Source organism: Symphodus melops, assembly GCF_947650265.1.
Source record: "Symphodus melops genome assembly, chromosome: 1".
NCBI classification, from domain to species: domain Eukaryota; kingdom Metazoa; phylum Chordata; class Actinopteri; order Labriformes; family Labridae; genus Symphodus; species Symphodus melops.
The window spans coordinates 19,033,184-19,047,964 of record NC_136691.1 but is presented as its reverse complement, the minus strand read 5'-3'; the positions used below and the strand labels follow the sequence as shown (position 1 = coordinate 19,047,964).

The 14,781-nt window shown below is 46.7% G+C and overlaps 1 protein-coding gene across 6 annotated transcripts in view; it reads left to right on the top strand.

Moving 5' to 3' along the window:
- cdc42bpab (CDC42 binding protein kinase alpha (DMPK-like) b) overlaps positions 1–14,781 on the top strand; it is a 68,655-nt gene that overhangs the window by 51,607 nt on the left and 2,267 nt on the right. Inside the window, exons 19-42 of one of the 6 annotated variants that reach the window (XM_079353257.1) lie at positions 2,377–2,501; positions 3,059–3,164; positions 3,364–3,512; positions 3,605–3,696; positions 4,328–4,404; positions 5,864–5,902; positions 6,381–6,500; positions 7,122–7,205; positions 7,300–7,405; positions 7,538–7,674; positions 7,784–7,923; positions 8,498–8,579; positions 8,666–8,885; positions 9,175–9,237; positions 9,352–9,605; positions 9,701–9,825; positions 9,927–10,141; positions 10,268–10,365; positions 10,581–10,665; positions 10,919–11,042; positions 11,250–11,367; positions 11,820–11,922; positions 12,037–12,194; positions 12,990–13,064. In XM_079353257.1, the coding sequence (XP_079209383.1) occupies positions 2,377–2,501; positions 3,059–3,164; positions 3,364–3,512; positions 3,605–3,696; positions 4,328–4,404; positions 5,864–5,902; positions 6,381–6,500; positions 7,122–7,205; positions 7,300–7,405; positions 7,538–7,674; positions 7,784–7,923; positions 8,498–8,579; positions 8,666–8,885; positions 9,175–9,237; positions 9,352–9,605; positions 9,701–9,825; positions 9,927–10,141; positions 10,268–10,365; positions 10,581–10,665; positions 10,919–11,042; positions 11,250–11,367; positions 11,820–11,922; positions 12,037–12,194; positions 12,990–13,064 (2,895 nt within the window). Of the gene's footprint in view, positions 1–2,376; positions 2,502–3,058; positions 3,165–3,363; positions 3,513–3,604; positions 3,697–4,327; positions 4,405–4,597; positions 4,646–5,863; positions 5,903–6,380; positions 6,501–7,121; positions 7,206–7,299; positions 7,406–7,537; positions 7,675–7,783; positions 7,924–8,497; positions 8,580–8,665; positions 8,886–9,174; positions 9,238–9,351; positions 9,606–9,700; positions 9,826–9,926; positions 10,142–10,267; positions 10,366–10,580; positions 10,666–10,918; positions 11,043–11,249; positions 11,368–11,804; positions 11,923–12,036; positions 12,195–12,989; positions 13,065–14,781 lie in introns of all 6 variants that reach the window. The other 5 variants (XM_079353256.1, XM_079353260.1, XM_079353258.1 and 2 more) reach the window with 5 other exon arrangements.

Sequence of the window (14,781 nt, the reverse complement as noted above, 5' to 3'; positions counted from 1 at the left end):
ACAGGCCTTCACAACAATCTATCCCCTAACCTCAGGTAACCCCACTTGACCAGGCTGAACTCTGCCATCACATTCTTTCCTCCTCCCCCTCTCTCGCAGCTCTTCCAAAGAAATCTCTGTTCAATGTCCCCCTTAAAAACACCCTGTAGCCTCCTACACAGTCAGAAGGAATGAGTCTCTGGATTACGCTCTATTGACTTTGGAAATAGCTCTTGGACGTTCAGAAAGACCCTAAATTTAAACAAGGTTTGAGAAGTGGGAGGCATTTCGACACATTAGATATAAAGTCAGAGAGTTGTTTCAAAGTCTGCGACTGATAAACAAACACAACATATCTTGATGAAATGAAGAGTGAGGATGTTTGCTGCTGTAATGACAGCACGGGTCACTGTAGTTACTAAATGTGTTGTTATCTTAAGAACTGAAAAATGATGTTTCTTTAAAGCTAAAGGCTTCAGGATGGATGCGAGTCTTTGCACCAAGCAGGTTTTCAACACATTTAGAGATTGTGAAAATATTATTGTTCTACTGGCTCATCTTTCAGGGGAGCCACAGACTTTCATCACTGTTTGCTTACTAGTGTGTGTGTGTGTGTGTGTGTGTGTGTGTGTGTGTTTTCCATGTAACTCTATAACTTGGTGAATTTATAATAATAATAATTAATAATATATAATTAATGATAATAATTAATAATAATAATATAATAATAGTTTATAAACATGTTCGGAGCTCAGTGTCAGACATGAACCAGGCTGATTCTAACGCTCACTCAGAGGAAAGCTGCGTTACACTGAGAGCTCATTTTTGTGCTTTGATGTAAATGATCACATTCAGTAAATGATCAAATTAAAGTTAGCACTTCTTGCTGAAGAGTGCAGAAACATTTAGTCACTGTGCCGTCCACAGACAGGAATGTGTGATATAACACAACACCTTTTTTTTCATTACAGCTAATCCCTCTTCTGTAAATGGGGGAGCTAACAAAGTGGCTAGCAGCTAGCTGTACTAACGTATGTACTGTAAAGTGAACTTCAGTAACTGAAGAGTTCAGCGCGCGTGGTCGAGTCCTAGCAGCTGTTTTGAGCTCTCAAGCTTTGCCGCATCAACTGTAGACAAAGATTGTAGCTCAACTTACCCAAATGTTAGCTTCAATTAAAGAAAGGAAAGGTAAGCAGTCGTGAACCAATTCAGTGGATACATTTAACAGTAAGAGTTCGGATAGACATAGAGACTCTGAGGAAGCTGTTGAAGTGTTAATGAGTGTTAAGTTAGCGTTAGCGTGATTCTAGCACAATCTTTCCCAACCTTAAGACTGCCTCGGCCTACTTTCAAATAGACAACAACTCCGGGGCTACTAGTTAATGATGTGATGGCCATGAATAGTCATGACAGGCCTTACTAATCACTTACAGGGTTGAGTCATGGTAAATGATAAAAATGCTTGAAGGAGGTCCTTTAGAGGTCCACCTGCAGTACCCGCACTGCCCACCAGAGGGCCGCGGCCCACACTTTGTGAAACACCGTTCAAGCAAATACTCAACTTATATCAGGATGAAATCATAATCTAGCTTGTTTCCATAGGTTTGAATGATGAGTTTAATTCAATAAGAACAAACAGGAACAGTCATAGACAGACAGTGAAGCTGGTTCACTGTGTGAGAGTTTATATTCTGTTTAATAAAAGTCAGTAGATATCAAACTGTTACTTAAGGAACAATGTCTTTATGAAGAGGTGTGCTGTCTTTGTTCTTAGCATCGATCACTTTGTAACTCATGAAGGTTTCTCTTATATGGTGCGATTTCATCACGAAGCGCAGTAAAGTCATAAAGTAGGCCTTAGATCCCAAGAGGGACAGTACTCTCCCTAAGAGGCAATATTTATTTCATCCGGTGTTTGTGTTCATTCCAGTGGGCTGAAGCCATTCTCCACAACGCTGCCTTTATTTTATGACCTCCACTGTCCTCGCAGATACTTCAAACATTCGTTGGCGACTGTCTCAGCTCGCACGTTACATCTCAGCGTTGACGGGAAGATACCAAAAATGAGCCCACAGTGTGAAACCTTTAAGCAAACAATAGGGACGTTTTAGACTTGTAAAGATGTCACCATGGTTACGCGTGTACTCACCTCTCGTATTAAAGGATTATAGATACGACATTTAAAGATCCCCTTTCGTGTCCCGGGTTAGACGTCTGTGTGAGAGGACACACCTCCTGCCGTCGTGCAGAGATTTCTTTTAACATTGTGAACCAGTCATCAGGTTTAAGGCTCGACACTGAGGACGCTCGCCGGTAGCCTTGTGGTTAATGTATAGTGGATGTAGACCTCCAAGCTTGTTTATGGTGTTCACTAAGATCTGTGTGTTTCGCCCTCAGCTGACCAGCATGTTCGAGAAGGTGAGCAGCTCCAACAGGCAGCTGGAGGACGAGATGAGGGAGCTGGCTGACAAAAAGGAGAGCGTGGCTCACTGGGAGGCCCAGATCACAGAAATCATTCAATGGTGAGCCACTCACAAATTCATTTCATACGCACATTGCGTGCAGTCACTTTCACCCCCCCCATCACGCTCTGTTTCTGCTGCGAGCGTATCATGTTCCTTTTGCCCGGTATGAACACAGCATTTCTCACATTCCTCCAAAGATCTTAGAGCTACTTGACCCGCCCTTCCTCTCAGATCAGTTCCCATTGCAGCTGACACCTCGCCAGCTGCCCGGCTTCCCTCTGTTGGACAGGCCTCACATAACACACATTCCACACACACTCACACATACACACTCACACACACACTCACACACGTGCAAGATGCATCCAACCACAAGCAGAGAGAGACACATTCACACACATGCATTCCAAACATGCACAAACAAATGTTGAGCCTGTAGCTTTTTTTTAAAGTTTAGTGATCTACGCTGCCCCCTGGTGGATAAGATGCGCTACAAGACGCTAAGTTGCTTCAGTAGCTACACAAACAGGATCCTGGGATTAATGTGAAAGCTGCTCTTTGGAACGTGTTTCTCGTGTGCAGTTGAGTAAATAACGTGTAAATGTTCCCTGCAGGGTGAGTGATGAAAAGGATGCTCGGGGCTACCTTCAGGCTCTGGCCACTAAGATGACGGAGGAGCTGGAGGGGCTGAGAAACACCAGCCTGGGAGCGAGAGCCACGGTGAAACACACACACACACACACACACACACACACACACACACACACACACATTCTGTAGTCTTTAACATAGTGGTTTCTGTGTGTGTCACTAGACTAACCTGTAGAGAGGAGGGTAACTCTTTGTGTGCCTCTCCTTCTTTCTTCAACTGCATCGTCTCTGTTTGAAGTCCACTAACTCTCGCGTGTCTCTTCACCAGGACATGCCGTGGAAGATGCGGCGCTTTGCCAAGCTGGACATGTCGGCTCGTCTGGAGCTGCAGTCGGCCTTGGATGCCGAGATCAGGGCCAAGCAGAGCATCCAGGACGAACTGAACAAGGTCAAGGCAAACAGCATCTCCACAGAATGGTAAAGCACAACAGAAGTATAAGAGGAGGAGGATACGTTTTGTTGCAGGGGATTTCTCTGGGTTATATTGAACGCCTTGTCGTGTCTACCAGTAAACTGCAGGATGTGGAAAGCAAGAACCAGGAGCTGCTGGCTGAAATCGACAGGCTGAAGAAAGAGACGGAGGAGCTGCGGCTACGAAGGGGTAGGACTGTAGTTTGGACCGTCTTGTTGTGGTGATACTTGATTCCAAAGACTTACATGGAGACATTGAAATGTTAAAAACGTTGAACGCAGCTAAACTTCTGTTAAAAATGCACAGGAGTTAGAGCGCCGTATAGCCTCGCGGTTATGTCGTACGGAGGCTATCCTCCGTGGGCCGTGGGTTTGCATCTGACTTTAGCCATTTTCTGCATGTCATCCCTCCACTCTCTCTTCCTCACATGTCCTGTCTCTCTTCAGCTGTCATATTTAAAAAAGTCAAACAAATAATTCAATAATAATTCAGCACATTTTAGTTTGTTCATGGTTCTCACAGTCTTGTAACACAAACAGCATGATTAGTCAAGTATACAAGGCTGACACAGTTGTTGTAAAACACACATAACTTGTCTGACAGAACGGAAACAAACAATGTTAACTTTGCGTGCGAGATAATCACAGTCGGTCTTAAAGTCAGCCGCCTTATAGAATAAAATCCTGTGCTGTGCTAACGGAGATGTCTTGTTGCTGAGGTCATATGAAGCAGTCGTGTGACTCATTAAATGTACGTAAGGCTTTGATGTTTCTATATCTCCCTCTTATCCGTGGTGCTGTTATTTGTGCTGTGTCTGCAGGAGTCAAGCACCAGGATTCCCAGAATTCCTTCCTGGCTTTCCTAAATGCCCCGACCTCAGCTCTCGACCAGTTTGATGTAAGTATATAGAAAAACCTCCTCACGGGAGCTGACCTGAACAACCCTATATAAGTCTGCATTTAATCATGACATTATATCTGTGCTTTTTTAATTTTATTTTTTTGTACTTTTTGTTCGCTCACATGAAGTTTTGTTTCTTTTTGTTTTAATCTTTTTGGTTGTTTCTTTGCTTCAATCTGTGGTACGTCAGGACTCTTTTTCCTCATCGTCATCTTCTTTAATTGAGTTTTGGGAAGACGTAAGTGTCCCTGTGTTAGGCCGAGGTCTGTGTGTGTGTGTGTGTGTGTGTGTGTTTGTGTGTGTGTGTGTGTGTGACTGTAGCTGTATGCCGTAGGACTCAGATCAAACAGAATAGATGTGTGTATAGATGAAGCACATATGCCTGTGCATTAGCTTCGCTGTGAAGAAGGACAGAGCCACTGCACATACTAAGTCATTTTAACCTGAGCTACACATGAGTCCTGTTCAAACCACACATGAGCTGAGATGGACTCGTGTCACCTCAGTTCATGTGGGTTGACTTTGCAGTGTGCTGGCCTTATACTCGGCTGCTTGCTAGTCCATATTGGCTGGTGGGCTCTCTAGTGGAAGTCCTCGGGTTGAAAAGAAAGACAGAGTGTGCTGAAAATAAACCTTTCATAGCATTATTTTAGCAACAAAAAAAAAGTGAAGTTGTGACAGTGCATCATACTCATCTGTGCTCCTCTCCTCCAATCATCGTGTTTATGATTTGTCCTCTTCAGCCTCTCTCTCCCTCCCTCTCCTGTGGGTGAACAATCATGAACTACAGTGATTTCCAGCTAAGCTTACTGCTAGCGTACCAATGTTGGAACTCTCAACTAATAAAACTGAGCACAAGTAAACGTGACAGAGATAACAATGACAAACTTCATATTACATTACATGGGATCAGGAACTGGTGAGATCCTGACTTCATTTACAGCAACAAATACTCAACATGAGTCCCCTCATCGCGTGGAAACAAAAAACAGAACTAAATGTGTTCTTAATTATAAGAGCTTGAAGTGAAAAGAGATAATGAAAGAAGGAGACACAAAGGGAAAGTTTCTGTTATAGAACTGAAACAGTTGGGTCAAAGTGTAAAAACAATAGTTAGCTAACACGGTGCATGAATAGTTACAATGTACAAATAGCACTTATCAATAAATCTCTAATAGTGAGCTGACAGTCACTCAGCTTAACGTATTGATCAGCAGTTAAACTTGTTAACAAAGCAGCCTTAATAAAGATGGGGAGATGGCGTGCTCACGTCTCTACGGCTAAACGCTGTACGGTTTGATGTTTGCCCGTCATCGTCTATGACTTCATCCGTTTCCAGGATTACTTCACCGTGTCAGTGTTTCTTCCTCAGTCTGTTACATTTAGTGTTCTCATCTGTGGTCGCCTTCGTTGATATTCACTCATCTCTCTGTCTCTGCCTCTCCTGCAACTGAAGCGCTCGCCATCCGTTGGCCCAGCTAGCAAAGGCAGACGTGTAAGCACCACCACTGCACTCTGATTTCTTTTTTTTTTTTTTTTTAATGTGCTTCTTGTTGGTGTCTGGTTGATGTTCATGTGTTTGCACTCTCTGGCCTGTTGTTGGTGTCTGGTTGATGTTCATGTGTTTGCACTCTCTGGCCTGTTGTTGGTGTCTGGTTGCATGGCAGCGTCTTTTTCTTATTGTGGTTTTGTGAAAGGCGTTGTTGTTTGTTGATTTTTCATACTTTGACGACGACGGGTATTTCCTGTGTCGTCTGGAAAGATGAATGTGTGTGCGTCTGTTCTTGTTACTCTGAGGAGCTCTGTGATTGGCCGTGCATGGTGTTCGGTGAAAAGCTGTCGTGTTTCACATTAGCATGGTCACTTGGCTGTGATGTGTTTTCTGTGAAGCTGTGGTCGTCTTTAAAAGTCCTGTGGATACAAGCATGGCTGAAAATTGTCTTCTTTTTTTGTCTCTCTAACGCTCTGCTCAGGTGGACTCCATTGATAACTTTACCCCCTCCAACACTCCATCCCGGGAAGATGACCCCAAGTCCCACCTCAAGTCCCGCTCGCGTTCACCCTCCATGGCGAGTGATATGGAGCCGATAGAGGTCAGATCATTTCTTAGTCTTAAGAAAAAGACAAACGTGTTTCTGTGTAAAGCTAGAATCATACCAGGAAGAGAAGAGATGTTTTTAATCAAATAAAAGCTTTGCTACCCGATTCATCTGAGTGACTGATTCAGTGGTAGGCTCTGATTTCCCATCAACCCAATCAAGAGCCCACATGACATCTGACTGTCGGGCATATGGAAACAGATGCGACTACTCGTCATATCAGTGGAGGTGACCTGCTCAGAGACTATTAGTTTATCTGAGCTGCAGAGAGACAAGGGAGCAGTAACACCAGAAGAAGAAGGCCATCAGCAGACACAACCAGAGTCCTGATTGTTAAAACCTCTGTGAGGGCACGAACGACCTTCAAGTCTCCTGAAATAAATAAGACGTGATCGATTAGCCGTCAACAACGAGTCAAGATATCGGGGATGTGAACAGAAATGTCCTCTCAGATTCTGCTCAACCTGTGAAAGTTTGCGCCACAGCGTCCTCGTGATCGAACCTCTCAGAGTTTGATCTCGTCGTCTTTCCTCCTTGAGAACTTTTAACCTCGTCCATCCTGGTTCACGTGGAGTGTCTCACTGTTTCCTGTTTGTGTGGACTCCTTCATTGCAGTTGATAGACCATCCTCCTCGCACAGTACAGACCCCGACCATGCGCTCAGGAGGCTACGGCAGTATTGGACGCTCCTCCCCTAAGGTTAGACGCTTTTAAAAAAGGCCACGTGGTGTGTAATACACTCGCTGCTCATGTCTTTGTTCATATCTCACTCTGAGTTACTCCTCGTCCTCAGCCCAAAGCACATCAGTTTGTGGTGAAGTCATTCAGCACGCCCACCAAGTGTAACCAGTGCACGTCCCTCATGGTGGGACTGATACGTCAAGGCTGTACGTGTGAAGGTGAGGAACCCACAGACCAACTTTTACTCTAACAGTTCAAACAGTTTGATCTCTTAAGACGAGGCGAACGTCTTATGTGAAATCTGTGATGAGTCAAAGCTCCCGTTTGTCTCCGTCTCTCTCCTTCTCCAGTGTGTAACTTCTCTTGCCATGTGACATGCGCGGACAAGGCCCCCGCTGTGTGTCCTGTGCCCCAGGACCAGACCAAGGGTCCGCTGGGTATCGACCCTCAGAGGGGGATTGGCACTGCGTATGAAGGGCACGTCCGGGTGAGTGGACCGGTTGTCTTTGTCCCTGTGACGATGCAGATATCTGGAGACCCTTGAGACGAACCCTTATGTATTATAACGCGCTGACATGTCGTTGTTTGGGTTCCAGGTGCCAAAACCGACAGGCGTGAAGAAGGGCTGGCAGAGAGCGATGGCTGTAGTGTGTGACTTCAAACTATTTCTCTACGAACTGGGAGAGGGAAAAGCCACGCAGCCGAGTGTGGTCGTCAGCCAAGTCATCGATATGAGGTAGGTCAAACACTCCTTCATGACCTGAAAAACACTTTGCTCACTTCTGTCTGTGTGTAAGCACCTCGAACGTTCAGCTGCAGAATCTCCTGATACAACCACAAGCAACCAATGAGCGCTTCTCTGCTCCTCTTCATCTTCTTCTTCACACACTGATGGTGGAGGCTGCTCTGTTAAGTGACCACCACTGTTAACTCATCACATTCCCAAGTGTCATACCTGAGCACACCTCGACGTGTGGCTGCAGGAGCTGCAGATCGAACCCCATGCTAACGATTCAGAAATAATTGACTCTATATCTGAGCCGCTGATCACTCAAGTCATCGCTTATCAAAATGATCGACGTGTAAAACAAAGAAGAAGAAATGACATTCATAGTTTGTCCAAGGCTGCTGTTTGTGGTCAGATAGCTTTTTTTATTTTATTTCAGCATTTTTTTAAACATTTTTCTGACTAAAACATTTAATAGGTGATCAAATACTTGAAGACATTTCTTTGGTGAAGCTAATTTGATTAACTCATCATTGCAGTGTCGGCTCTTATCGTTGAGTTCTGTCCTCTTCATATTTTCCAGGGATGAAGAGTTTTCTGTCAGCTCTGTCCTGGCCTCTGATGTCATCCACGCCAGCCGCAAAGACATCCCCTGCATATTCAGAGTGAGTCCCTCATGTTGTCCTCCTGCTAACGTCGGAGAGAGTCTTTAAACACCTGATTTGACCCTTTGTCCTTCTGCTCCCTGTAGGTGACGGCGTCCCAGCTCTCCCCCTCCAGCAGCCACAAACCCTCCATCCTGATCCTGGCCGACAGCGATCAGGAGAGGAACAAATGGGTGGGCCTCCTCAACGAGCTGCACCGCATCCTCAAGAAGAACAAGCTCAAGGAGCGCTTCGTCTACGTCCCCAAGGAGGCCTACGACAGCACGCTGCCGCTCATCAAGACAACGCAGTCTGCTGCTATCATAGGTGGGCCGTGACCAATCACATTCATGCACACAAAAAAACACGTGTGAAAAGGTGAACACCACGAGAGCATCTCTGTAAAAGGAGCTCTGTGTGTTTTTCATGCCTCAGTTCAGTCCTGAGTCCTGTTTGCTCCTCTTCTCTGTGTCATGTGTGTTACTCTGCTGCAGACTGTTTCCAAAGACAATCAATAATCCCAGCAGAAATAAAAAAAAAAAAAACATTTTCTGCTCTTCTCTTTCTCCTAACTTGAAATGAAACGGTCAACTTGCTTCTTTTGCTCCGCCCTCAGATCACGAGCGTGTCGCCCTGGGTAACGAGGAAGGTCTGTTTGTCATCCACGTCACCAAAGACGGTAAGATCTTTTCTTTAGGATCTGCTCTGTGTTGTAAGTTAGTAAATGTAGTTTTACTCCTTTCTTCCCCCTCGACTCATCCACTCTAACATGGTTCTCGCCCTTCACTCTTAGAAATAATCCGAGTGGGCGACAACAAGAAGGTGCACCACATTGACCTTATTCTCCAGGAGCAGCTGCTGGCAGTCATCTCCGGCAGGAACCGCCACGTCCGTCTCTTCCCTACGCAGGCCCTGGACGGCCGTGAGACCGAGTCCTACAAGCTGGCTGAGACTAAGGGCTGCCAATCCATCGTCTCCGGTCCCGTCCGCAACGGCTCGCTCACCTGCCTCTGCGTGGCCATGAAGAGGCAAATCATATGCTACGAGGTCAGAGGGAATTCTTCCTCGCTAAACTTGAAGCTTCGTTTTATTTGGTTCTTTTAAAAGCTGCTGTAAAAAAACAACTTTGTTCTGCTCTTCAGGTGAATAAGAGTAAAGCACGTCATCGCCGGCTGCGGGAGCTGCAGGCCCCGGGGCCCGTTCAGTGGATGGGTCTGCTCAGTGAGCGGCTTTATGTGGGGTATCAGTCTGGTTTCACACGCTACAGGTAATCTACCCGACGATCTCATTTTTACAGTAAACATGTTTCTCACCTTGTTGTTATTCAGAGCTCACTCTGTCTAATGTGTTTGTGAAAACCCTCCACAGTGTCCACGGGGACGTGTCACCTGTCAACCTGCTCCACCATGAGGACCACACGCTCGCCTTCATCCCCCAGCAGGGCCTGGAAGCCCTCTGTGCTGTGGAGATTTCCAGCAAGGAGCTGCTGCTGTGTTTCAGTGCCATCGGAGTGTATGTGGACTCACAAGGTCGCAGGTCTCGTCAGCAGGAGCTGATGTGGCCGGCGGTGCCGCTTTCTGCCTGTGAGTGAAGGAGATACTAAAAGTTTAATATGATGATGATGAAATGAAGAAGCGGGTTTAAAGGATGAAGAAGGAAAATAAAGGGCATCACAGATGTAACCATGTCCTGTTTGTTTCTGCGTCCAGGCTACAACGCCCCCTACCTGTCGGTGTACAGCGAGAATGCTGTGGATGTGTTCGACGTCAACACGATGGAGTGGATTCAGACCATGCCGCTCAAGAAGGTCAGTGCTGTGGACCCTCTAACGCTGTCTTTATAACATGACTCAAGGCCTCTCTGGCTCCACCTGGTGGCTTAGATGAGTCAACACTATTGGCTCTCTACAGTGCCCTGTTGGTTTGCTCTGTTTTATGCCTCCCTGTCACATTTACAGTACACGTCTTAGCAGAAATCTGTTTGGTTTTTAATGGATGATAAATGTCTGTGCCTTTTCTTCAGGTGCGACCTCTGAATGTTGACGGCTCTCTGAACCTGCTGGGGCTGGAAACAGTCCGACTTATCTACTTTAGGAACAAGATGGCAGGTACGACATTGCAGAGTTAAAAATCAAAACAGCTTAAAACTACAAAAAGGTTTTAAGAAAAAAAAAAGTGAAATGTATTCAGTCTTTATGTTGATATAAGTTCATATGTTGCTGTTTCTGCTGAAAGAGGCAGATGATCAAAACCAGCTTCAGTCAAAGCCTAACGCGCTGCTGTCAGCCACTAGCACAGATCTGAAACACCCTCTGCAGTCTTTGATGTAAACACACCGCTGGCTTCGTTGTGATCTTCCAGAAGGTGACGAGCTGGTCGTCCCGGAGACGTCAGACAACAGCAGGAAGCAGATGGTGCGCAGCATGAACAACAAGAGACGTTTCTCCTTCAGGGTGCCTGAGGAGGAGCGGCTTCAGCAGAGGAGGTAGATTACCTGCTGCAGAGACATTAATACTGTTCATCCCCGCACAAGACCCGTCTCAGCCTTTTCATAGATGACCACTGTATACAGAGTCATTACGTTTATTGAGTTATTCTCCTGTGTTTGTAGTCCTGTTATACGGTTCATTTGACACCTTGCTCCTCCTTTTCTGCCTCCGTTCATTTCTCGTATTTGTGCGTGTGGTTCCAGAGAGATGCTACGAGACCCAGAGATGAGGAATAAACTGATCTCCAACCCCACAAACTTCAACCATGTGGCTCATATGGGACCAGGAGACGGGATCCAGATCCTCAAAGACCTTCCCATGGTACACACAGACACTTAAATACAGCTCAGACACAGAGACATGTCCTGTAGAAAGCACACGAGTAAACCACTTCAGTAAGCACACAGACTGTGTGAGATGTGTATGAGCTTCAGTAATCCCCCTCCTCCTCCTCCTCCTCCTCCTCCTCCTCCATGTTGCATGATTTCAGGCTGTACCATTATATTCCATGTTTAGCAAACTAACCTGAAAGGTTTAGTTGCGTCACATAATGAACATCCTCACCCTCATGTCCTCTCAGGCTGTCTTGTCCTGCTCCCTGTGACCTCGTTGTCCAATCACAGACGGGCCAGAGTAGCGTTGAGTTTTACGAGCGTGTAGGTTTTGCAGCTGCACCGTCCTCACTCCTGTCCCCTGCACTGCACTCTGCCCCGTGGTGTGCGTGTGTGTGTTTTTGCTCTGTGCGTGTTTTAAACTAGAACGTCCGTGTTCAGGAGAGCCGCGCGGGCTTCAGCGGATCCGTCAGCATCCCCTCCATCACCAAGAACCGTGCCGAGCCGGGCCGCTCCATGAGCGCCAGCAGCGGACTGGGCATACGTAAGTACCAGAGACTCTGAACCCTTCACAGCCAACGTTGATGAAGTATCTTTGTGTTTGTTGCTCCTCCCTGACTTCCTCTTCCTCTCTCTCTCTCTCTCTCCCCCCCTCCAGGCTCGTCCTCCCAGAACGGCAGCGCTCTGCGCAGGGAGCTGTCAGGCGGGAGCTACGGATCCAAACGGCAGACCATGACCTCTCCCTCTGAGAGCTCGCTCTCCTCGGGCGGAGGCATGGACTGTGGCGACGCTCCGCTCTCACAGTTTGACAGAGAGGTCAGTGCAAACATTGAAACTGAGCATACAGCTTCATGTGTGGTTGACCATAAACATGACGAGACGAACAAAACCTCCGGTGTGTGACAGAGCACCGAGTTTGGTTTGAATTCGGTCGCCACTTCACCGATCTCAAATCGTAGTTCATGTCAACCCAACATCAGCTCTGTATGAAGCAGTCCGTTAGCTCATCCTGTTTGTTTCCCTGCATTGACGTGAAGTAATCCGATTTACAAAGACGCATTGTTCCCCATTAAAGAATTCCTCCCTCTATCCCATCCGTCACATCCTGGCCTCTGGCTGCAGGCCTTCCTCGCCATCCTCCGTCTCTGACTGACTGCTTGGCCTCCTCGTGATGTCAGCAGCTCATGGAGGCGGGGCAGCTCCCTACTCAGTGTTTGATCATCTCCTCCCATGATGCCCTGCTGTAGGTTTGGTGCAGGCCAAGTTAACGAGGGACGACTGTTGTCATGTCCCTGTTAAACTTTGTGCACACGTTTTCAGACCTCCAGCTGTGGTGTCATATGTTCAGAGTCCGTCCCGTGTTGGTTTCCTGTTTTGATAAATGTAGCTGCCCCCATCCTACAACAGTGGTAGGATCAAACAGGAGCCGCAGAACATCCATCCTCCCTCTAAGTGCTCCCCATCCTCATAGCCCATAAGCCTGGACACTGTCTGCTTCATTCCTCGCGTCCCCCCAACCCCTCACCCAGCTGTGCCCCGCCCTCTCCCCCCCCCACCCACCCCAGCATGTTGTCTGTGGGCTGGGCGCTGAGTCTGAACTCTCCTCTGCAGTGGCAGGCAGTCTCACCGTCGGAGAAGACCCCCGATCTGAAAAGGGCTTTAAGGACCCTGCTTAGTAAGATGAAGGTAATGTCAACAGCTGCAACGACTGCACCCAAACACACACACACCTGGGAGCTCCGCCGTACGGGACACGCACCCACATGCCACAACACAAGTGTGTCCTTTCATTGTTGTACAAGCTAACACGTTAGCATGAGGTGCATTCAGAACACAGAAACACACGCTGCAACTGAAACGACCCACGGCCCCTCGCTGCACCATTTCAGCCCCGTCATGTCGGCAGCATCCGATGACTCATCACATCTGTCACTGCGGCAACAAGTCCAGCCTGTTGTCATGTTTATTTGCTGAGTGAACGGTGCTACGCTGCTGATCGGCCATTTTGCATACTTCTTCCCACCGCTGCCCGCCGGCCAATCACAGAGCATGACTGCTTCCTCACAGCTCGCCGACAGCCTGCCCGTGTTTCTCCAAACCTGCCCACACGAGTCTTGATGTCACATGCTGTGATGACTCATATTGATCTCTGGAAAGCTGAAGTCAATCACTAATAATAAGTCTCATCTGTAGCCATGTTTGGAGTTTATTCTTCAGGACATTTGTAGTCCAAACAAAAACAAACATTGATGAGTGGATATGGGTGGAGAGGCTGAGCACTTAAAAACACCATGTCACATTCAAAGAGCTGGGCAGTGCTCCACACAAAGCTGGAGTCATACATGTGGCTCGTTTTAAAGAGCACATGTATGAGAACATGAATCTGCCCGTCTTCATACGTCCTTTAAAGGCTTTGTGTGTGTTCGTCTCGTGTTCACAACAAACAGTGGGAGTATTTGACACAGTTTGAAGGTGAGTGGCAGCGTGTCATGTTCTGCAGCTTCACACGTTTGTGTCACTGCAGCCGTAGCTCGTACAAAAATGTGCCTGTGCTTTTGTTGTTTCTTTTTCTGTCGAATGTTTTTGAGGTCAGATTCCAAACGTGAGAAGTTATTTCTGAGCAGATCAGCGGTCCTCAACTCATCTAGTCTCTGGACCCACCACCAAGTCCTGTCCACCCAAATGTCTGACATTTGTCAATTAATCAGATTTGGTTAAAAAAAAAGGAAGAAATGTTGCAATTTGCAGCTAGCGTCAAATGTTTTGTACCTGAGACGATGCAAAAAAATGTGACTGAAGCAAGAAACTGAAGTAAACCAACATGTTTCAAAAAAAGCGCTTCATAAACGTGTTTGACAGCTCTTCGACCCACCTTTGGGTCCCGCCCCACCAGCTGAGAAACACTGGTGTACGTTCCCTTAAAGGTGATATAGATTTAGTTTTCCTGTTATTTCATGAAGAGCTTTGAATGAACTCCACTGATGAAGGCACCATGTAACTCCTTTGTGCTGATTACAGATCAGAAACCGCGCTGTGATGACCAATACAAACACAGATCTTATTTATTGAACATGTTCCTCCTCCTCCTGGGGATCGACTCAGACAGACCCACACAAAGTACATCATTCACAATCCAAGGCAGAGATGAAAAACACAATCATCTATTGAGTCTCATATTTCAGTCACATGTTCTTCATAGCAGAAACAGACGTGTCCCTGCTCATACCAAATACAGAAATGTGAACCCCAAACCACACAGTGGGTTCCATTAGAGCAAAGCAAGCCACACTGTATGTGCTATACAGTATGAAGTGAACCCCCCCCCCCCCCAACCCCATATCATCTGGCCTGCCTGCATGTTTTCCTTCAGCTGATCATTTCTGCTCAATTGAGCGCTTCATCT